This window comes from Neophocaena asiaeorientalis, unplaced genomic scaffold, assembly GCF_003031525.2.
Source record: "Neophocaena asiaeorientalis asiaeorientalis breed wild unplaced genomic scaffold, Neophocaena_asiaeorientalis_V1.1 scaffold96, whole genome shotgun sequence".
Taxonomy (NCBI): Eukaryota; Metazoa; Chordata; class Mammalia; order Artiodactyla; family Phocoenidae; genus Neophocaena; species Neophocaena asiaeorientalis.
Window position 1 is genome coordinate 1,095,043 of NW_020175831.1, and position 24,433 is coordinate 1,119,475.

Sequence of the window (24,433 nt, forward strand, 5' to 3'; positions counted from 1 at the left end):
AACTTTCCACAGTTCCCCAGTGTCCATAGATGATAAGATTCGAAATCAGTGAGCCCTGGATCATGCCTCCCATACTTTTATTTTTTTAATTTTTTTAACATCTTTATTGGAGTATAATTGCTTTACAATGGTGTGTTAGTTTCTGCTTTATAACAAAGTGAATCAGTTATACATATACATATGTTCCCATATCTCTTCCCTCTTGCGACTCCCTCCCTCTCATCCTCCCTATCCCACCCCTCTAGGTGGTCACAAAGCACCGAGCTGATCTCCCTGTGCTATGCGGCTGCTTCCCACTAGCTATCTATTTTACGTTTGGTAGTGTTTATATGTCCATGCCACTCTCTCACTTTGTCACAGCTTACCCTTCCCCTCCCATACTTTTAGAACCTCTTCTCCCATTTCCTCCACAGAACCGTCCTCCCCACTGACCGCAACTTCTCTCCCCAGTACTGATTGCCACCTTTTGCTCACACCTGGAGCGGATTCTAGTCTCATCTGAACTCTGCTTTGCTAAAGTCATCAACCAGGGCAGCAGACCATGACCCTTCCTCAAAATTCCGTAGGTATCTACTGATGGTTGCACTGAGGCAGCCTTCAGCCCTACCTCCCCCGAAATATCTGTACACGTCGGTCGGTCCCCTTCCCAAGCAGATAATTAACATCTGTACGGCACGAAGGAGCCTCCCGTGTCTTTGTATCCCAGCGCCTTTTTCATAGTAAATGTTTGTTGATAAGGATGAGTTGAGGGAATACGTGGTGTTAACTTGTTAAAAAGATGGGAAGGCACAAAGGGAGGCAGAGGCATACCCCCTCTATCCGCGTCCCCGCGGTATGGGGTGCGGTCTGTGGGGTGCGGCGGCCTGGGAGGGTCCCAGGGCACGCGGCGCAAGGTGCCCTCGGGGTGCAGCCTGGGAGCCCGAGCGCCCGCCCCCGCCTCGCTGTCTGGCGCTTCTGCGCTGCGGCCGGGCCGGCTGGCGTGTGGGGCGCGGACAGGGAGGCCCGGCCGTTCCGCGCTCAGAGGTAGGTGGTGCTGTTGCCGTGACTGTCTTCCTCATTGGCGCGGGCGGAGACGCGGAATGTTCAACTCCTGACTCGGGCGGAAAGCGTGGGAGCCGACCCGGCCGCAGTCCTCTCGAACCCCGACCGCCGCCCCTGCCCTCGCCGCGCGCGGGGCCTCGGCGCCCCCGGCTGCTGCTCGCGCCCGGCCCGGGAGCCAGGTAAGAGGCCAGGCCAGAGGCTGCGGGGGTGAGGGTGCGGAGCAGGCCCGCCGCGATCGCGACTCGTCCTGGCGTCGCGGCCCAGGCCCTGCCGGGGTCAGGGCCTCCACGGAGCACCCCTGCCCGACACGGAGCTGGCGTCCCCGGTTCCCGCGCCCTTGCGCGGCCGGGAAGCGGCTCGGGAAGTTCGCACGGGTCCCAGGCAGAAGTTGGCGCCTGGAAGAGCGGGGCGCAGCCGGAGAGACTCCGGTGGTCTCGGCCCCGGCGGGCGGCGCCTCCCGGCCGCCGCTCCCCTGCCCGGACGTGGAGCGCCGGCCTCGCCGGGGGTGACCTGGGCGTCTCTCGAGAGGCGAGGCGCGAATCTCCCAAATCAGCGCAGGGTGCAGGCCGCTTCCCGGCAGAGGTGCTTGCGTGCGAGGAGAGGCCACTAACTTCTGCTTTCCTGCCGGCCGTCCCGGGAGCTCGCCTCCCGCCCAGAGCGGCGGCTCCTGCGCTGCCCCGGGCAGCGTGGAGCTCGTGCCTTCCGCGGGCGTCGGGGTGGCCGCTTTGCCGACCGGGTGGCGTCCCCGGGTTCCTGGGCTCGGGGTCCTGCACCAGGACGGAGGTGAAGGCTGAGGCGGCCGCCACCTCTCGCTTGCTCCTGACAGCTTGCAGACAAACTTTAATCCAAAACTGGCCGGAGGACATTGAATTTCCTACAAAATGGGGCAATCGTTAGATTGTTGAAAATGTATGTTTCTGATGCGCCTCTGGGTCTTGGATAAGCAGTGTTTATGGGGAAACTTAATTACTATTTTTGTTAGTTTCTTTAATAATGAAAGCAACATCATTTAGTGTCCTATTCCAGTGATATTACAATAAACAGCTTCTTATGTACGATAGTGTATTAGAATGGACTTACAGAATTAATTCTATGATTTTTGAGCTACGGTGGTTGTTAAAGTATATCCATATTTTAACCTTAAAGCTGTTTTAGGAGAGCCTTCTTGCTTTCCTGACCTCCGTTGAAGTGAACAGCTAGGATTCAGTGGAACCAAACCTACAGACACATTTAGACAAAAAATAAACAAGCAATCCAAGACAGTTAGTGTCTTCTTTGTAGTAGGCCCATCTCCACAATGAAATTTCATGTCGTTTTTTGATTTTCAAAAAATATGGGATGGCTGCATTTTAATTATAGTTTTAGTCATCTGTGGAGCCTTTGTTTTATGTTCCTGCTACAATAGTGAGAGATTTGGGAGGTTGTAAATGAATGCGAATTTAGTTTGTTTGGAAAGAGAGAATTAAGATAAAGAAACATGGTCTTTTAGAGCAATGTGTACTGTTTATTTTAATCTTTCAGAATTTAATTTTTATTATAACTTTTTTGAGATTATTATGGGAATTTTTTTAAACTGGAAAATATTGTTTATATCAAAAGTTTTAGTGGTAATAATTCCAGAGTAAACGACCATAATGGCAAGGACATTTTTTTCTTGTCTAGGAAAGCAAATAGATGATTGATCTTTTTCTTATTCTTTTTCTTATTCTTTTGGGGAACACATAAGGACAAATCAAAGAGAAAGAGAGAAATATTAAGCACTGAGGATTTGGATCTAAAAATGGATGGTCAAAGATCTTGGGAACTCAGGGACCTTCTTGCCAAATAAGGAAACTTGGCAGGCTAAGCTGTGTATTTTAAGTTAGCACAAGAGTGAGTGTTATTGGCAGTATATTGGCTGAGTGCCTATCTGGAATGAGCAGTGAAACTGATAGGGCTACAAAATTATAAACAGGAGTTAACAGGGGCGTGAAGTGAATAATCTAGTCATCAGAGAAAACACTGGAGAAATTACAGTGATGTTTCATGAAAAGGGGTCAGACATGGAGTGAAACTATTAGTGTGGAGTGAAAGAGAAAAGTGGACAGTTGATTTTAGAAATTGATGGATTCAGAAAAAAGAAAGGAGAGAATCAATGACTTTTTTTTAAAACCAGAAAAGGATGTTTGTGGTGATATAGGCCTTCTTGGAATAAGATAGCCTTATATCTGTATCCAGAGATGCTGGAAATAAAAATCCAGCAATTTGGATCATTTGTTTTCCATTTTATTCTACCCAGGACAGATTGACAGGGAGGGTGTCTTGTCTATCTACATGTAATAGGAACAGCGAAGGCACCTTTTGGTCTTACTGCAGGGAAGATTTAGGCTACTTTTGTGGCTGTTAACCTTGCCCCACTACACGCAAATAAGCAAACTTCCAGCTGTGACCATAAAACTGTACCTGTTAAGGAAAGAGAGCTATAAATGCTAGAGCTTAGATTGGTTTGACTGATACCTGGGTGCTTTTGTGTCAGACCCTCCTACAGACAGCTGAACCATCGATTATGCCCTAATAGCAGTTAAGTAATCCCAACACAGTAGAAGATTCTGTGAGAACAAAGCAGCCACGCATTTGACACCCTAACCCTGGCATCCCATTAAAGCCTCAAATTGAACTTTAGGTGGATGGTAAGCAATCTAGTAATTACTATAATAAGAAAAGAGATTGTTTAAAGAAAAAAAGGCAAATGAGAAGGAGGAGGCAGAATGATATAGTGGAAAAAAGACATGATATGGTGGAAAAAATGATATGACTTTGAAGTCAGACCTGAATTTGAATTTCAGTTGTGTCACTTTAAGATAGGTAGTTGGCTTGGGCAACTTTTACACGGTTGATCCTCAGTTTCCTCACATGCAAACTGAGGACAGTAATCCCTGCTTCATAAGCAGAAGGATATGAGACAGCACATGGAAATGCTTGAGCCAGTGCCAGGAACTTTAGCCACCATCACTGAGTGGTAGAGAAGGGGTTTTCCACACTCTCAATTTATACACAGAGAAAGCTGCCTGTCTCACCTGTTCCCAGCTAAGGCTTGCCCTTGGTAGCCTGCCCTGTTCCCAAATCATACTTACGTGTGTATGTAGGGCTAGGAGGTTTTCATAGCTATCCTCCTGCTTTGCACATAAGGATTTCTAAAGCAGCTCTGTGCGTACCTCTGTGTTTATACACAGCTTTGTAATATTCTTGGGGGGAGAATCTGAAAATTAGTGCATTTATATTTGAACAGTTTGGGAGCTGTAGGAATGGTGGAAGATTATGACCTAGAAGACCAACATTGGAACCATTCTTACAGCCGATTTTGAGCACAGATTGCCTTCAGGGACCAACATTCTTCTCTGTGGACTCATCTCTGGACTTCCGTAGAGGAAAACCAAAAAGAGAAGGCAAGGGTCACTGCCTAAAGGTCATGGAGTAAATCTTTGCTTATTAAACTTTTCTACCAAAAGTGGGGAAGAATGTATTCCTTCAGGGATCTGTAAGTATAGCCATAAATACCCCTAGTGTAAGCAAGCACTTTTTTTCGAATCTTGCATTTAATCTTAAAAATTCATGTGACTTTGGCGTTGTCTTCTGTACTGTTTGACTTTATTGAACAAACCAATACAAACAGACGTTAAGCAAGTTTATTCCTCCAAATCTTAAAAGTAAAATCGCTGATGTAAGACGTGTGTTTATTCGTACATCTTCTGCTCAGAACTGCGTACTCCACCTGTGGGCTAACCCACATTTGAGGAGCATGGTCCTGGTTCTGGTAAATGGTACCGGCACCATTCTGCTTCATAGACCAGCCTGCCACACGGGGTAATGCAATTCCATTATGCTGAGAAAAGAATGGGGGTAGATCATCATCCAAAGAGTTTTTTTTTTTTTCCTGTGGTCATACTGTGGCTTTTGAGGTCAGCAGAGCTCTTTGCTTTGGAAGTCAAGAGGAGGGGGGAGGATAGTTGTAGGATAGAAGTCTGAAATATGGCTCTCACCTTCTCAGCCAATTTGGGAGGAGAAATTTAGGAGGATGCCCAGTCATCTCCATTATCCCCATTGCTGGTATTGATCACTGTGTTCCTCCACAAGCGAGGGGGCTCTCAGTGTCAGGTTCATGACTGTATCCCTAAGAAGGGAAGGGAGAGGTCAGTCATGGTGTACTCATAGGGTTGGAGTGGATCTTTGTGAAACGAGTCATTCTGCTTTCCTTGTCTCCTACCCACACTCCCGTTCAACACTCTCAGTGATGGAGGACTCACTACTAAACAGGGTGGTATATTTCCTTGTTAGGCAGCTCTAATAACCCAGAATTCTTTCTGTAACTTTTGTCCACAGATAGTGTTGCCTCTGGCTCGGTGATACATACTACAGAGTCTTCCTTTGGTCTTATCTAGTTTTAATGTCCCCATTTTTTTTTTTCATGTTACATCAAGGTTACCAGTTTTTAACTCTCATATTTCCCTTTCTCAGGGAAGCTTCATTCTAGGTTTGTCCAAAATTGTACTGTTTGTTAGCAGCCAGGAAGGTGAGATACTTTCTGTTTGACAGCAAACTGTTCTAGAGTAGAAATAAAAGCTGAGTGGCAGCAGGATCTCGGGATGGATGGGCCTGCTGACTGAATAAGCCGTGTTTACTCACCAGGCTTTCTCCCCTACCCTCACCCGTGTCCCCAAACACCTGTGTATTCCTCTTCCAGCCAGCCCATAGAAATGTGCCCTCTCCATGCTCCTTTGTTTTAGTCAGACTCTGGCCCCATTCTCTTCCTCATGCCTCCAGTCATTCAACGCTAGAAGCTTCTAATCATTCGACACGAGAAGCCCCTGCAGTGACCCATGTCCTGGATTGTACCTACTTCGAGTTTCCTAGTTGGGCTTCTGTTTGAGCACAGACACATTTACACACGGCATTTCTGTGGCATAAGTGCTCCTGCCCCTTACATTCCTGTTCCTCCTCTATTTTGCTTCTCATAACAACATTTCTGGCAAGAAAAGTATGTCATGGAAGTCTCTTTTCATTAACTGAAGTATTAAAGTACAAATAATGTCTCATTTAACTAGTTCATTTTAATTTTAACCTGTGCTTTAACTAGAGAGTTCTATGTTATTTATATGATAAAAGAGAGAGGGGAAAAAAAAAGTGAAACAATAGCTTTTCTGTTTTTTTAGACTCTTAAAGTTGGCTTCTCTCAGATATCCATGACTGAAGATCCTCTTCACTGAGCCCAGCAACCTGTTCTAGACAAGACAGTCTGCTTTCTGGTAGCAGCCTTGGAGGAAGGAAGGGCGTAGCTACAATAGACACAATACTAGTTAGTTCTATTCATACTAGTCTTACAGATCTTATCTATCATAGCAGAACAGCAGTCCTGCTCAGGAACAGAATCTTTGACCTTGGTGTTATAAACAAATACATCAAACCAGAGCTTTCCCCATTTTTTTGAAGATAAGACTTGCAGAAAAAATAAATAATTGCAGACCTGCAATCCAAGTGGTATTGTTTTTATGTACATGGTGATGAAGCACATTTTTATTAGTTTATTTACTAATCTGTGTTAAGGAGGCTGAAATAATACTAGCATAAATAAATATTAGGGCAGTGAGCTTGGCAAAAGAATTTACTGAAGGGTTTTGGGTTTTTTTTTGTCATATTCAGGTCATGACAAAACAAATGAATTTTTTTCTTCTATATTGTATCAGAAAATAGACTTTTAACTTTTGTGAAGAGAGGAAGAAGAGTAGTGTAAATTAGGGGTAGAAAAGGATCTGAGTTGAGAAATAATAGGCCTGTATAAACCTAAAAGATAGAAAAATCCAGAAAAAGTCCAAAGTTCTTTTCTAATAAAGCTAATCCTTTTATAAGTAGATTTAATTTTTTTAATTAAGATTTGCAAGTATCTTGAGTCTATTTGATATGCAGTAGATAAGATCTGAAAGAAGATAATGGCCACCACAGAAATGTATACTCTAAGACCATTCCAAAGTGAGGGCAATAATTGACTAAATAGGTCCCAGAAACTCTAGTATCTAAAAAGTGCCAAAAAATAAAAGTATTGTCTTTTAATAACTTAAATATTCTCCTTATGAAAAAAGTGTTTAAAAGAAAATCATATTACTAAGAAGATAGATCTTGCAAAAATGGCCAAAACCAAGAGCAGCAACTAGAGGAGTGAAGGAAAAAAAATAAAACGTACACAAAGAAGCTCACAAAATAGGGATTTAAGGATCAACAATACATTATTTATAGTTGTTCTGCAAAACTAATGAAGATATAATATAAAACAATTCTGAAAACAGGAGAAGAAAACTGTTGAGGAAAGCATACCTAACTACAAAGGCTGAAAAAATAGATGGTTAAATATGATATCAAGATTTCTTAAAATAATTAAAGAACCATAGTTTCCATTTATTGAGTATTATATACTGGGTGCTGGGCACTGTGCAAGGCCTTTCACAGCATCTCCCACTTCTCAGCAACTACACAGAATGGGTATTACTGCCAGTGAGAAAGCTGAGGCCGGAGAGGCTCAGTGCCTTGCCCAAGGCCTGGCAGCTAGTCAGTTCAGATTTGCTACTAGAGCTATCGAACTGGGGTCTTTCCCCTGGATCATGCTGTGTCCGTGTTGAAATATCTGTTACTTGGAAGTGAGACTTAAATCAAAGAAGTCAAATAATACTGTTCAAACTTGATAGCTTTTGGACTATCAATTTTGAGACACATGGTAACAGAATGGATATTTCCGTTATTGGGTCTGGAAATGCCATGGTCTGAGAAAAGTGATTGATTCAAGGTTACTGAGAAGTAGAGGCAGAGTTCTAACTCACATCTATCTAATTCTAAATTTGTGGGGTTTTTTTTTCTTTTTTTAAAAACCAGGGCAAAAGTCCATTTTTTTGGATTGGAAAGCTAAAAACTTTAAAAAGTAAAGTAATACTCCCTATAAGGTTTTTTTTCTTCCTCCCTATAGTTCCACTTTTGATAATTACCTGATAGTACTATATATGCTTTCAGTAATTAATAGTTTAAAAATATTTTAAAATTTTAATGTAAGGAAATTTTTTTCTTTTTGGCCACGCCCTGTGGCTTGCAAGATGTTAGTTCTCTGACCAGGGATTGAACCCAGGACCCAGGCAGTGAAAGTGCGGAGTCCTAACCACTGGACGGCCGGGCAGTTTCCTAAGGAAATCTTTAAAAATTAAAAAAAAAAAAAAAATTAGTCTTACTACTCAAGTACTCAAATGATTGGATTCAACCACTGAGTTAGTGATTTTCAATATTTTCAGAGTTCTGACACCCTCTTATACATTTTTGTGATATCCCTGTTCTAACTTACCCTTCAGTGCTCTGTGATAGATACTTATCATTAAAATTTAAAACAGCTTTGAGAGTTTATGAAACCAAAGTTAGGATGCTACAAAATTAGGACTGGGAATTATTGCATGGAGAAAAATTGCCTTTCTTATGTAAAAGCAATTGTTTTAACATGGTGGGATGAAAACATCATTTGATTGGGTATACTATGTGAATACATTTATATAGATGACTCTTATTAAATTCTAGTCTGTTCATTGGAGAATACACCTGAAAAATTAGAACATAATTTCATCAGGTAGCAGGCTTCCCCAGGATGCTCGAAGTATGGTTAATCAGCAGCTCAGTTTATCCATTCTTCTGGCCATAAGTTGATCCTCTTAGAATAATGATTTTAAAGGAGAGAAAGCTCAAAGGGAAAAGTAAATATATGTGGTCAGACAGTCACATAGATGGCAATGGGAATCTCAGTCAGGTTTTTCAGCTATGTCCATGATGCTTTGCCAAACTCACTGGAGTTAAAACCTATATTCATACACCCCAGAATTGTTAGTCTCTTTGGTAATCAGATGGGACCTAATTTTTTATGGTCTCAGTAAAACCCTCAAGTAATTATATAGTTCCGCTCATACATAGCCAGTTTCCAAAAGGCAGGATGTATCACCAAAGGCAGGATGAGTAACAGTGATTCTGGGAAGAGCTGACTGCTTGCCTCATCTCAGGGTGAAGATCCTGGAGAACTTTGCTTCTCAGAGGTCAGCCTCCCTCTGGCACCCCTAGGCCAGTTTCAAGTGGGACTGATCCTGTCTCAGTTCATCCACATTCCCTGGACTTGCTCTGCACCAGAGGGTTTTATTCATATTGACCTCATCCTGGTTCAGATCTGTTTGTTCTGGAAGGATTTCTTCCCTCCCCCTCCCCCAGACTCAGAGACACCTAATCCTGAAGAGCCCAAATATACTGTTCTCAGTCTCCCAAGAAGCCTAGGCAGCTGTTTCCAAATCAGGATTTGCTTCAGAATCCTCTGGGGGCCACTTATAAAAACTATAGTTCTCAGATTTTACTTAATCTGATTGGAATCTTGCCAGCTGCAAAAGGCATAACAGGAATAGCCAGAAATTATTTATTCGTTTATTTATTCATTCATTCATTCAATACATTTTAATGGAAAAGGTGTGATGCACCTAGCTGCGTAGTAGGTGCTGGAGATCCAGGTGTAAATAGAAACGTGTCTTGCCTTTAAAGAATGTGTAGTCTGGTGGGAAGTAAGTGGGAATGATGAACGGATAAAAAGAGGGGCTGTGGTACAGAAGGAGAATTAACTCTGCTTGTGAGGCCCAGAGGAGGTGGTCAGGGACATCACTGGGCAGGGAAAGGCATTCTAAGTAGAGACACTAGCCCATGCAGAGGTGTGGAGATGTGAAAGCGTGTACTGGCAACTGCAAATCAGTTCTCCTGCATGTCTGGGGAGGGAAGAGACAAGAAGTAAAAGTGGGTATAAGTGGTGAAGGGAGCTCACAAGGAAATTTCCTGGAATTAAAAGACATGAGTCACAGACGGAGAGTATACTGAGTATCCCACCAGTGAATGAAAAAGACTCACCTTTAAGCATATCCTATTAATTTCAGGATTCCAGGGATGACTACAAGGTCCTAAAAGCTTTCAAAAAGGAAAAAAATAATGTAAAAAGAATTAATAACCAGAGTAGCTCCAGGCTGCTCTACAGACACATTAGAAACTAGATGGGTATGAGGTAATATTGTACTTTGGAAATTATAAGGAGATTATTTCCTATCTGTAATTCCATACTACCAATCAAGACATTTTAAGACATACAGATTCTCCCAAAAAATTGCATCCTGGGCACTCTGTTCAGGTAGCTAATGGGAGATGGTACACTGTCAAAGTAAGGGAATAAACCAAGAAAGAGAAGCCAGGAGATCCAAGGACAGGTGTTCCCACAGAGGAAAAGGTGAAGGAAGTGCTGAGGATGATGGGGAAGGGAAGTCCCAGTCAAGTCTGGCCTAGAGCAGCTCTTCCAGCTAGATTGCCTGAAGTTGAAGTGTATAGCAGGAATGTCTCCAAGAGAAAATGGAACACCCCACCCCTGCCAAATTACCCGATGTTTTTACTTTATTGAGAGGAGTTTTGCAGTTCTTGGGAGAGTTTGATGAGGTGAATACGTTTTAGGTGTATAAAAAGCTAAGCAGGGCTTCCCTGGTGGCGCAGTGGTTGAGAGTCCGCTTGCCGATGCAGGGGACACGGGTTCGTGCCCCGGTCCGGGAAGATCCCACGTGCCGCGGAGCGGCTGGGCCCGTGAGCCATGGCCGCGGAGCCTGCGCCCCGCAACAGGAGAAGCCACAACAGTGAGAGGCCCGCGTATCGCAAAAAAAAAAAAAAAATCTAAGCAAACAGCGAAAACAAAAGCAGAACAACTAGTAACTCTGGGAGAAAGAAAAAATTATCCAAGAAAGGAAAATTCATTAAGTCCTGCTCAGCACTCTTGGGAATAATGTTTACTCTGTCAGACTACTGTAAACAGTGAATATTGACTTAACCAAACGTTACTGTAGAGTTGGATGCTGGGAGGATTGGGCAAGTGTGACATATTTGTATGTAAGGTGGTAAAGGATGGGATATGAGAACTAAATCCTTATCTTCCATAGGGAGAAGTTTAATAGGTAATAACTAAAATGGGACAATCAGGAATTAGCAATATAAAGACATTTTTAGAAATATAGATATAAAAATATCATATGAAATATAAATATCAGAATAAAACCCTAAGCGAGTTGAAATTAGTTCCTTCTGAAGAGAGAATTGGGTGTGGGGAGGGAGGGGAAAGGAGAGTTTTATTTTTTTGATAAAAATAAAAGTGAATAATAAAAATATAGTGTCTATAATACTTAACACTGAGGAACTCTTGCAAGTGGTGGTTTGCATTTTGTTGAACAAACTTCTTTTTTCATCTTTATTTTTAAGTTTTAATGACATTTTCTTTTTTTATTAATTTTTATTGGAGTATGGTTGCTTTACAATGTTGTGTTAGTGAATCAGCTATACATATACATATATCCCCTCTTTTTTGGATTTCCTTCCCATTTAGGTCACCACAGAGCACTGAGTAGAGTTCCCTGTTTAGTTATCTATTTTATACATAACATCAATAGTGTATATATGTCAGTCCCAATCTCCCAATTCCTCCTACCCCCCCCTTCCTCCTTGGTATCCATACATTTGTTCTCTATGTTTGTTGAACAAACTTTTTGCGGATAAGAACAAATTTGCGTGTTCCGTGTACCTACCTTTGGCACATTCTTAAATTTTATCTTTTTTTTTTTTGCCTTCTTTTCTGTAATTAGCTAAATATGAATTTAAGCAAAAGTAAGGTAAGTTGTTAACTCAGATAGGTACAGACTGTATCTGGATACTATGGTTGTTTATGTAGACTCTAAGCTATCTTTTAAAGTGCAGAGGATAAACAATCCTCTCTCTTGCCTTCTTCCCAAAGTAGAGCTGAGTTTGGCTTCTGTAAAGAAATCAGCATTCTTCAGTGACCTGATGTTCCTAAAATGGGATGGCTGCGTGTTAAGATCTCTGAGCTTACTGGGTACATCACTCTGCAAAGCTGCAAGTTGTTTAAGAAGAAATTTTGTCAATCTATATAGGTGCAAACTGCCTCCCTCCACCCTTTTCTTTGGAAAATAATCAAACTCCACAGAAAAATGGAAAGAGTAGTAAAACGCCCATGTAACTTTCACCTAGATTCACCAGTTCTTAACATTTTGCTTCCTCCCTTTCTATACCCATTCACTTTTTTCGGAGGGTGAGGGGGAATTTAACCATTTTAAATTAACTTGGAGATATCATACTTTAATACATCACCCAGTATATCTTTCAAGAGCAAGGACATCCTTCTACAAAACCAAAATACCATTACTTGCCACGGATAAAATAATATTATCTAATATATAGTTAATATTCAGATTTCCCTAAAATCTTAATAACTTCTGTAGTTTTGGTGGGGGGGATCCAGAATCTAGTCAGTGATTATGCATTGCATTTAGTCATCATATTTAAGTCTTCTGTGTGCTGTAAGTTTCTCTGCTTTTTTTTTTTAAATCTTTCATGACATTGACAATTATGAGGACCCCAGGGGAGTTGTTTTGTAGAATGTCCTGTACATATGGATTCGTCTTTTTGCTCCCTCATTATAAGATTCTGATTTACAGTTTGGGAAGAATATGTATACAAACTTTTTTATCCATCTGCTTTTCATGCAAGTTCAAACTTTTAGACCTTTGTTTTCTTGCTTGTATGTTTTTGTTTTGTTTTTCCTGCTAATCTGTGGTTTGGTATAGGCTGTGAAGAATGACCCCTTACCTGGAGAATAGTAAAACTCCTTAGACTGCAGAAAATATCACTGTAATAATCTCTGGGAGAGGTAATCAGTTCCTCTGGAAACAAGCATAATATTTTTTAAAAAACATTCTTGGCAGAGTTCTCTGGATGACAATATATTTTGTAATCAAGGGCAAATTTTCTGCTCTTTAATGAAGTTCTGCTCCAGGATACAATCCAGGGAGCCACTTCTGCAAAACACTTGGCCAGCTCTTCTTCTATCCCGAAGCTGACCGCTTGCTTTTGAAATCCCAACACTGAATGCGCGTTCAGTTTGCAGCATCTGGGCCCTCCTGTGCCAGCATGCTCAGAAGCTTAGGTTATGTATATTTTGTGTGAAGTGAGTACAACACGGGGAGATGGCGTGCCTCAGATGCCAGAAGAGCTGTGCAAGCCTGCTGCTGAGGGCATGCTTCCCGTTTGTTGGGGCTTTGGGGAAGGAGACCTGGTGACACAGTAGCCTTTAGGCAGAGCTGCTTGGGATGTGCAGGAAGTAGTGCTGCGGGCTTTGTCAGTGGGGGCGTGGGAATCTGAGCCATTTCTCTGCAGACAGCTGTGTTTCAGAGTCTGGACAAGTTGCTGTTGAATTTTGCATGGGCTGCCAGGGTAAGTGTTTTCATGTTGATTTGCTTATACTCTTGCTTTTCTTCCTCCTAAGTCATCAGGCCCTTTCTGGAAGTGCTGCAGGACTTGGTATACGTTAGCTAAAGTGGAATACAGAGGTTTCATTCTAATATGTTTCTAATCCAACTTTCTTTTCCTTTCCCTCTATAGATTTCGTGGAAGTATAATACTTTGTCATTATGAGATGTCGTCTCTCGGTACCTCCTTTGTGCAAATTAAATTTGATGACTTGCAGTTTTTCGAAAACTGCGGTGGAGGAAGTTTTGGGAGTGTCTATCGAGCCAAATGGATATCACAGGACAAGGAGGTGGCTGTAAAGAAGCTACTCAAGATAGAGAAAGAGGTAAGGTCTTTTCCTGCTATCAGAAGTGGTCACGATAGCACTTATGTAAGCTTTTCAACCTAGAGTCAGAGGTCTCAGGCTGCCAGGGACCTAGCAGAGCCTTTGGGGTTGATCCGTGAGGCCGTTTCCCAGTTTCCATTCTGGGAGCTCCATAAATAGGAACCAATGCCACGTGTGCTGGGGGTTGAATTTTACTTGGGCTCATCTGAACTGAGAGGATTTCTTTCCATGGCGTGAAAGACCGAATGTTCTCTGAGCTCTCGTCCAGGGGAGGTGAGCTTTCAGGCCTTCCCAGGCTTCAGGCTTTTCCCTGGGTCAGCCAAGAGGGGTCAGTAAAGAGTAGTGTGTAAAGTTTTCATCCCCTTTCCATTTTCTGTCCATTAATTTGTGGTCCTCAGGAGTTGTCTTTTGAAAAACAAAAAGCATTGTTTTTCTACTGAAATATAAGCAGTACCAGCTTCTTGCATTTCACCTCTACTTGAAGCCCAAAGTGATGGACTTTGTTTAATAAAGATGCTAGGGCTTCCCTGGTGGCGCAGTGGTTGCGAGTCCGCCTGCCGATGCAGGGGACACGGGTTCGTGCCCCGGTCTGGGAGGATCCCACATGCCGCGGAGCGGCTGGGCCCGTGAGCCATGGCCGCTGAGCCTGCGCGTCCGGAGCCTGTGCTCTGCAACGGGAGAGGCCACAACAGTGAGAGGCCCACGTACCGCAAAAAAAAAAAAAAATAAAAAAAATAAAGATGCTAGACAGAGAGCTGGCCTAGTTGTAAAATGGGAAAAAGGTCTTAACTTTCAGAGTCTGGGATTTGTGCTGGTCCTAGTCAAGCCCAAAACGTATACACAGGCCCTTTATCTTTCTTAGGAAAGTGACACATCATCCCCACATTCCGTTTGGTACCTAAACTCCACAATAAAGCTAGTTGTGGAGCTGACCTGCAGGGGCTCAGGGCATTGATAACTTTTAATAGTTACCCTCTGGAGTTTGCTTTGGTCATTTCTACTTATGTCCTGTTTTGGCTTCTTATTGTTCTTTTCAGTATCTTTTTGAAGTGAACTTTTCCATAAACATCTTTTAACCTCCCTGAATGATTTCATTCTTTTCATTAACTGCTACCAGTGAACCATAGCAATTGACTGGAGATGGAAACCCAAGTGGAAAGTACTATGTGGCCTTCCATCCCAGCACTGCTGTGTGACTGTGTAATCACCATCTGTGTTTCCGATTGTTGAAGCCAAGTCAGAAAGCCTAAGATAACTCTGCCTTGGGGGTATCTGTAGGTTGTGGAAAGCATTAAGAAGTGAGAGCTTTTAAAGCCAATGTGTGCCCCAAACCGAAGGGCACTATGTAGAAAAAGTTTCCTTCCCCTGATTTCTTGATCAATGAATTTTTAAAATAGTAGCCAAATAATAAAACCATTTCTTACTCTGGACTTGAACCTAGTTTTTTTAATCTAGTGAACTCTTAAGCCCTTTACAGGCCAGCACTATTGTACCCATTCTGCAGGTTGAGAAATACAGCTTTGAGAAACATGTTAAGCTGCCCCAGTAGGGGCAGGTGAAACCCAGGTCAGACCCCCTGTTCTCCAGTTTTTAACTCTGAAACCTCTAGTTGACCAGCTAAGAGCAGAAAATAAACCAGTACCATCAAATTTATATTCAAAGAAGTGTATTTATATTCAAATATTTTTAAGCATCATGCAACTTCAGTACAATGAACATGTTCTTGTGTGATTGTTGGGTGTGAGAAAGACTTTATGAGACATGAAATAGATTTTGATAGGAAGACAATAATTGCAACCCATTCACTCCACCGCCATCCATACCCAATACCTTTTTTTACTGTCTTTGACAAAGCCAGGAAAATGACATAGGAAAGCACAGGGGTGAAAACAGGAACTGGAAACTGCCAAATCCTGCTCTTGTGTAGATATTTAACCTGAGTATCATTCAGAATTGGAGTTGATTACAGTAAACCACAGGAGCATACCTCATAAACTTCTAAGTAGGAAAAACAGAAACTCAGTTTCAGCTTTGGAGCTTGATTTAATCAGTGACTGTCCGTGATAAAGAGACATGGTAAGTTATTGCAAAGCATCCCCACACTTACTGACTTGACATGTGTTTAAGATGTAAATAATTTTGGCTAGGGGTTGGCAGTTATTGGAAAGGAAATATGCATTTCTTATGTGAATGTTTGTTATACTTTATGAACTATGTATTGCCTCGGTGGCTAGATGTTTTCTCAGTGAAAAGATAAAGGTAATAAGCTCTGGATTTTTTCCAATTTATAGATTCAGTCCTGTGTCACTTGGTCATTTTTGCCAATGAATTTTAGAAGTGATGGAACATTTACTAATATGTTGGTAGCTTGCTCATGGAACTCTTTAAGAATGACCTAAGGGCTTCCCTGGTGACACAGTGGTTGAGAGTCCGCCTGCCGATGCAGGGGACACAGGTTCATGCCCCGGTCCGGGAAGATCCCACATGCCATGGAGCGGCTGGGCCCGTGAGCCATGGCCGCTGAGCCTGTGCATCCAGAGCCTGTGCTCTGCAACGGGAGAGGCCACAACAGTGAGAGGCCTGTGTACTGCAAAAAAAAAAAAAAAGAATGACCTAATATCTGATTAGATATATGTTTTGTGAAAGGTGGAGAAAATATATTCAAAACTCTAACTCTGCTTATGTGAAGTATAGAGGAATGCTATTTATTTTTGCTTTATTCGTAGACTTCTAGTTTAGTGAGTATATGTTACTTTTCTGATTTAGAAAAAAAGAAAGAAAAATGGCATTTACTTAAAATCTTGGTAGTTCTTTAAAACTTAATTTTTTTGATATTCATCCATTTGTTTTATTTTTTAGATTCCACATATAAGTGATAGCAACAGTATTTGATTTCTCTGACTTATTTCACTAAGCATAATATCCTCTAGGACCATCCATGTTGTTGCAAATGGCAAGGTTTTCATTCTTTTTTATGGCTGAGTAGTATTCCATTGTGTACATATACCACATCTTCTTTATCCATTCATCTGTTGATGGACACTTAGGTTGCTTCCATATCTTGTAAAACTTCATTTTTAAAACACTGTTACACCTAGTGAAAAACTACAAGGATAGTACCATGAACTCTAGCATATCCTTCCCCTAGAATCATAACTAATTAACATTTTGCAACATTTGCTTTCTCTTTATATATTATTGATTTATATATATTCATACATATTTTAGTTTTTACTGAACATGAGAGTAAATTGCAGATGCTATGTTCCTTTATCCCTAAATACTTTAGCTTCTCCCAAGAACACAACTGTAATACAACTATCAAAACTTTTACCTATTGTACGAGTCTATTTTCAGATTTTGCCAATTGTCCCAGTAAAGGCTTTTGATGGCATTTTTTTCCCCAACCCAGGTTCCAGTCCAGGATCACATACTTCAGGGGGATCCCCAGCCTCCAGGATCTAATGCCTGATGGCCTGAGGTGGAGCTGATATAATAATAATAGAAATAAAATGCACAATAAACGTAGTGCGCTTGAATCATCCCGAAACCACCCCCCACCACTGCCCCCCACCCCCAGTCTGTGGAAAAATTGTCTTCCACGAAACTGGTCCCTGGTGCCAGAAAGGTTGGGGACCACTGACATACTGCATTTAGTGATATATCTACTTAGTCTGTTTTAATCTGTAACAGTTTCTCTGCCTTTCTTTGTCTTTAACACTTTGACATTTTTGAAGTGTGCTGGAAAGTTTTGTAGAATGTCCCTCATTTGGACTTTATCTGATTTCCCCTCCCTCTTGCCTAGTTTAAAGTTATGTAGTTTTGGTAAGAATGTTATATAGGACATGTGCCCCTGGTGTGTCTTAATGGAAGACCTCCGATGTCAGTTTGTCCCATTGTAGGTGATATTAATTTTGAACCCTTGATTAAGAGGGACTCACTCAATATCTCCCCGGTAAAATACCTGTTTTCTCTTTGTAATTAATAATTAAGCTATTGGTAGATACTTTGAGGTTATGTAAATATCTTCCCTCAACAAACACTGCCCAATGTTTTTAGCATCCATTGATGATTCTTGTTCGAATCAAATATTATTGTGACAGTTACTGTGTAGGAAGCAAAAGGTTCTAGCATAAATGAGAGCCTGTCTTCCTTGTTTCCTTACTTTTCACTTATTCACTCATTCATCTATTTATTGCTTCATTGTAGACTTACAGATTCTTTTTCAAATTCAAAGTGTTATATTTCATTACTATCGTTATTCACTTTTATGCTTAAATTGTTCCCGATTTAGCAAGTAGGAGTCCCTTAAATTTGGCTCCTATGTCTTTTTGATACTTCTTCATCATTTTTCTAGCCTTTTCATACTCCCTGGCACAAAAAGATGTCCCAGTCTCAGTTAGTTCCATTCCTGGAGTCAGGTATTTCTTCAGGAAGCCCTGATTCAGGGTACCTGATTTGGGAGTATGATATTTAGAAACCAAGATTTGGGTACTAGGTTTGCTTATTGTAGACTCCTTTAAAAAGAGCCTTTGTTCTTCTGGGAGAAAGAATGTTTATAGATAAATTTTATTTATGGGAGCATTTAATTAAAATTTTAATATACATCTGTATAGCTATGATCTGTGATACACTCCTGTTAGAAATGTAAATTGATACATGTTTTGGAGAAGAGTTTAGCAAAATATATCAAAAATATTAAAATGTTTCCTTCCTTTGAGCCAGAAATCTTACTTCTAGGACTTTATCCTAAGGAAATAATCAGAGATATGCAGGAAGAAGGCTATAATAGGTTGCTTATCTCAAATAAATAATGAAGAATTAGAAACAACTCAAGTGTCCTACAACAAATTATCTTTTAAATTATGCTACATCTTACCACCCTTCCAAAAAAGTAAATGTGAAAGATGATGGTTGTGTTAATTAACTTGATCTTGGGAATCCTTTCACAATATACGTATGTATATTGACATCATCATGTTGTATACTTTAAATATATTACAATTCTACCTGTCAATTATACGTCAATAAAGATGAAAAAAATTATGCTACATCTGTATAATGGAATTCCATTGCATTTGGAAGAATACTTAAAGAGCTACGAAAATGCTCATAATATATTGCTAAGTGGTAAAAAAGTTACAAAATAAGGTATATAATATCATCCCAGGTGTCTGTGTGGTGTTTTTCTTATACTTTCTGTTGTTTTTCATATTTTTCTATGATGATCTCATATTTCTTTTTTAAGAACATAACACTTTTATTATGAAATTTTTCAAACATGAAGAAAAGTTGAAAGTGTAAAAATGAACATCTGTATGTCTGCCATCTAGGATCTGTTATTAACATAAATACTTGCTTTATCACATGTATGTCTATGTATTCTTCCATCCATCAATCCATTTTGATGCATTGCAAGATAAGCTGCAGGTGTCAGTAGTTTCCCCTTAAATACTTCAGCATGCATATCATTACCAGAGTTCATTATGTGTTTGCAGTTCTGTTTTCTTTTAAGGTAATATTTACATACAATGAAATACACGTATCACTAAGTTTTGACAAATGTAAACACAGTGTAACCCATATATTTACAGGAAAAAAACTCAAAAAAATCATAGCTGTGACAACCTTTGTCACTTTCTAAGGATGTTCAAGTGAATTAAGTTTTATAAACCTCTTTAGTATGTCACAAATCACGCATTTTTCAGTCTCAATATGTGCTTTCAAAATGTTTAATGTTTACTTCTACATTGCTTTCTCATAGCAGTGCTACAGGTTTTTCAGTGATAATTTAGTTTGTTTTTGTTGGTTGCAGATTTACTTACAGAGCACTATTTATTTTTGTTACAAAAAAAAGTTTTCAACAGGAAAAAAATAATATGGTCTTAAGAGCATATACCAAAGGTAAGAAAAGAAGCCATTATTGTATCTTTTTGGTAAATTCTGGATGAGCTGAGATCAAACCAAACTGCTTAGGCAGAAATTGAAGCAGGGAGTGGCGAGGGCAGAGGAAGACACTGTGGATCCCAGTGTCCTCTTTCCAACCACGTACCCAGAGGAGAGCAGTCCCCACACGAGTGGTTCATCAGCTTCACAGCATGAACCAGGCATGTCTGTACCTGGTACTTCTTTCTGTCGGAGAGATGGAAACCCGCAAGCATTTGTGTTAACTTGAAATCTGTTGATATTTAACTGATGGTAGGAAACCGGATTTAAGTATGAGATATGAAGGAAACATGATTCCTTTTTATTTCCCCAAAAGAATGAAAAGGAAGCAGAATCCTCAAAAGGTGAAATATGAGGCCCCTTCTTCAATTGCCTTGACTTCTGCAAGGCCCCACTCCCGTTTTTGTTTGTTTGTTTGTTTTTTTGTGATACGAGGGCCTCTCACTGTTGTGGCCTCTCCCGTTGCGGAGCACAGGCTCTGGACGCGCAGGCTCAGCGGCCATGGCTCACGGGCTCAGCCGCTTCGTGGCATGTGGGATCCTCCCGGACCGGGGCACGAACCTGTGTCCCCTGCATCGGCAGGTGGACTCTCAACCACTGCGCCACCAGGGAAACCCCCCACTCCCTATATTTAAAAAAATCTTTTTTCCTGCCAAATTTGATTGTTGTAGAAATGTTGAAAGCCAGATAAATTCAAGTTTCAAAACTTTCCCACAGTATAAATATTTATAGGTAAAGAGAGAAGATCAAAATATCAAAACTGATCATAAGAACAGGAACTCTGAGTAACTTTTTATATAAAGGGGGAGATACCTGTGTGAGACAGAAAATACAATCTTGAAATTGACACAGAACTCAAAACTAAAAATGAGAGCTTTTATTATAGACTTTATCAACATGACAGCAATTAGTGCTTCACTAGAAGACTAATGTTGTTGTCATTTTATTAACTCTTGAGAGACCCTTTTTCCTCTTCTTTGCAGTTCTGTAGCTGACTTTTTATCAATGAATTATTGCCTTTGCTTTAACTGTAGGAATGTGAGCTATTATTTAAGATAACCCCATGCAGAATTTTTCTGTGCGCAGTCAGAATTTACCCATTCTGCAGTCTATTCTTTTAGGTCAGTGGTTCTCAAAGTGTGGCCCCTGGACCAGTAGCATCAAGCATCACTGGGAAATTTGTTAGAAATGCAAATTCTTGGGCCTCACCCCACCCCTACTGAGTCGGAAACTCTGGGGTGTGGGGCTTGGCAATCTGTGCTACAACAGGCTTCCCAGGTGTTTCTGATTGCTCACTGGAGCTTTAGGTTGTACCTAGCCAATCATGTCAAATACAGACGATCAGTATGTTGACTCCAGTTTGGAATTGCAGGTACTTAGTGAAACTGGTAGTGGAGAGATTGTTGTTGTTAGAGGCTTTCGAGACCCTTAAATTCACCGTGCTCAGGTGACCACCTGTGCGCAGGCCCTGCTTGGCAATGTCACTGGGCATAATGAACTCAAGGCATACTTAGAAATGGCCGACAGATGGGAAACCTCAGGCAGATGCCTGAGATTCCAAACCTTTTCCACTGGGGCTCTCACCTGACTTTCCAGCTTTGTCTTTCATTTTCTGACCTGAAACCACCTTCCCTTCTCGCCCCCTCCCCAACCGGGTCCAGCTGTGCTTCCATCCTGCTTTCCCATTTCTGTAACCTTGTCCACATTCTTTCCTTCACCTGTAATACCTTTGTTCTCTGCCTGAGCAGGTCCTACTCATTCTTCAGCTTTAATTTCTTCCTTCACTGTGAAACGTTCTCAGATCACACAAACGTAATTTTTCTCTTTTTCATTTGAATTTATACCAGTTAGCACCCATACAGCTAATTTGACATGCGATTAAAACTGCCTCGTGGCTCTAGAATTACTGTAAGGGATGGCACTTAACTTTTCACATGAACATGCCACGTCTTCTCATCCAAAAAGTGGGGCTAATAACAGTACCTCCATCACAGGGTTGTCGAGAGGATTAGAGAACTTAACACGTATAAAATATCTAGAAGAGTGCTTGACACAGGAAGACTTGGGTGACTGTTAACTGTCGATTATATCTTCACAACCATGCTCTAAAGTCAGGATAGCAGATAAGTGTCATGTTTTGTGAAAACTTCAATTTGTTGGTTCCTAGAACCTATGTTGAGAAGGGGTCAGAGGCCACGTTTATAGTCTGCAGGAAAAATCCATGGCAAGGCTCAGCATGAATGCAGAAGGGCAAGCATGTATACGCAAGTGTATGTAGCATCCCTGGTGAGAACTCTCTGAGGGCAAGAACAGCCTTAACCATTGCCTTTGTTGCTGATGCTGTCACCATCCTGGTCATCATCACTGTCCCAAGTACAGCTACCACTGCGAGCTGATCACTTGGTTAGGGGCTTTCCATCCTTGCCCTCTTCCTCTTCACAGTTGTGTTACAAGATTATAATCTCCATTTGATGGCTCAGAAACTAAGGCTCAGAGAGGTTAAGTAACCTGGCTAATATAAACAGCACCCTTCTTACCTGTCTCACAGCACCTAGCACTGTGCCTTGCTCAGAGTCAAGTATTTGTTCTTGGGACCATATCGCTGTAGATGTCCCTCTCATTCTCATCCAGGAAAGATATCCTGTATGGATGTATCTACATTTTCTTCATTTACTCTCTTTGAGCTATGAAGAGGATAGAGCACACCTGTCTTCACTGTGTCAACTGTGTCACTGTACCACTTGCATTCAGCTATATAGTGGCTTCCCTGGTGGCGAAGTGGTGAAGAATCCACCTGCCAATGCAGGGGACACAGATTCGAGCCCTGGTCCGGGAAGATCCCACATGCCGCGGGGCAACTAAGCCCGTGCACCACAACTACTGAGCCTGTGTTCTAGAGCCCGCAAGCCGTAACTGCTGAGCCTGTGTGCTGCAACTACTGAAACCCGCGTGCCTAGAGCCCCTGCTCCGCAACAAAGAGTAGCCCCCACTCACCACAGCTAGAGAAAGCTCTCATGCGGCAGAGAAGACCCAACGCAGCCAAAAATAAATAAAATAATTTTTAAAAAATACTGCAGTTACATAGTACTCTTAGTTATTGGTTTGATTTTTATAAATTCCTTTGCTTTTGTACCTTTTTTAGACTGACATGCCATTTCCACTTAAGGAATTTTAAGCATTTCACTATACCATGCTTTGATGTTTTACTACATACATAAATCATTACTTTGAATTAGAGAATAAGCAGTTTAAAATAATGGATCATTTTATTTGATCATTAATGTAGTCACCACTCCAAAGGTATATATATAAAACAGCTATCCATCACTCAGCTCTTTTCTGTGAGACATTTCTGTTACTGGGAGCTTATAAGACACCCCAAAGTGAATTGCTATAAAGAGATAGAGAAAATTGGACAGGGACTTCCCTGGTGACGCAGTGGTTGAGAATCCGCCTGCCAGTGCGGGGGATACGGGTTTGATCCCTGGTCCGGGGAGATCCCACATGCCCGTGCACCACAACTACTGAGTCCCTGTGCCACAACTACTGAAGCCTGCACGCCTAAAGCCCATGCTCCACACCAAGAGAAGCCACTGCAATGAGAGGCCTGCACACTGCAATGAAGAGTAGCCCGTGCTTGCCGCAACTAGAGAAAGCCTGCGTGCAGCAACGAAGACCCAATGCAGTCAAAAATAAATAAATAATTTTTAAAAGAAAATTGGACACATGTTGAACAAATATGTAAATTACACGAGTAAGCGTATACTACTGATATAGCTGAAGGTAACACAAACCTTGTGGAGAGGTAACCTTACACTGAGGAAAAGCTGTAGGAATGGCTTCCCCTGGGACCAAGAGGAATTTAGAAAATTACCTGAATTATAAATAATTTTCTTATCATGTTATGTGAAATGCAGTCACATTAAGACAAACATCATTCTAGGATATTTTCAGATCACTTATGCGACTGTCATAGTGTTTTATTTTCAAGAAAAAGCCCCTATCCTTCTTATTTTTGCTTCTCAGTCATTTAAAAATTTTTTAATCCTTTCAAAACTTTGTTAGATTACATATTTACTTGCATGTGGAGGTTTTTTCAATTTGCCATATGTAACATTACATATTACAACAGTTATTTCAGCTTTTCATTAAAGTTATTATTGATCTCAGTATATTAGGCAGTAAACATTTCAGTTAGTTAATAATATTTTTCCAGCCATCCTCTAAATCTTGTGCTGAAATCAAACCAATGAATGTATTCCAGTAAGGCTGTTATATCCTGACTAACTGGTGTCATACAAAGCTAGGCTCTTGCTGCTAGAAGAAAAATAGTACGAAGCATGAATTGGATTTTTGAGAAACACAAAGCCTAATATGGAGAGAACAATTAAAAAACTGAAAAATTGGACGAGAGGAAGAGCTACCTGTGAGTATTTCAGATAGTTTTCAAGTAGATATGATTAATTCTCTGTCTTCAGAATAGAATTATGTCACTTGGGTATTAAAAAGGTGTGTAGAATTTTCTTCTCTGCTTTCTAGTGAAGACAGGAAGTCACTCTCATGGAATTACTTAAGACAGAGACCATCCTATCAATTTTTTTTTCACTGATGCTTGATTCCTGCTCCTGGTTAGGACAACCAGTTTCTGTTTGAAGGCTGCCATCGATGACATGTGAGTTGCAGGCTGTTCAATTTTGCAACAGCTTAATTCTTAGAAAGTTCTTTATAATGTAACTTCCAGCTGTG

General features: G+C 41.1%; 1 protein-coding gene across 6 annotated transcripts in view; it reads left to right on the forward strand.

The window, feature by feature from the left end:
- Window positions 1-403: 403 nt before the first annotated feature.
- MAP3K20 (mitogen-activated protein kinase kinase kinase 20) overlaps window positions 404-24,433 on the forward strand; it is a 168,919-nt gene continuing 144,889 nt past the window's right edge. For 2 of the 6 annotated variants that reach the window (XM_024732832.1, XM_024732833.1), the window contains exons 1-2: window positions 406-1,220; window positions 13,549-13,741. In XM_024732832.1, the coding sequence (XP_024588600.1) occupies window positions 835-1,220; window positions 13,549-13,741 (579 nt within the window). In that variant the 5' untranslated portion in view covers window positions 406-834. Of the gene's footprint in view, window positions 1,221-4,316; window positions 4,559-13,218; window positions 13,381-13,548; window positions 13,742-24,433 lie in introns of those variants that run through there. The other 4 variants (XM_024732834.1, XM_024732837.1, XM_024732835.1 and 1 more) reach the window with 4 other exon arrangements.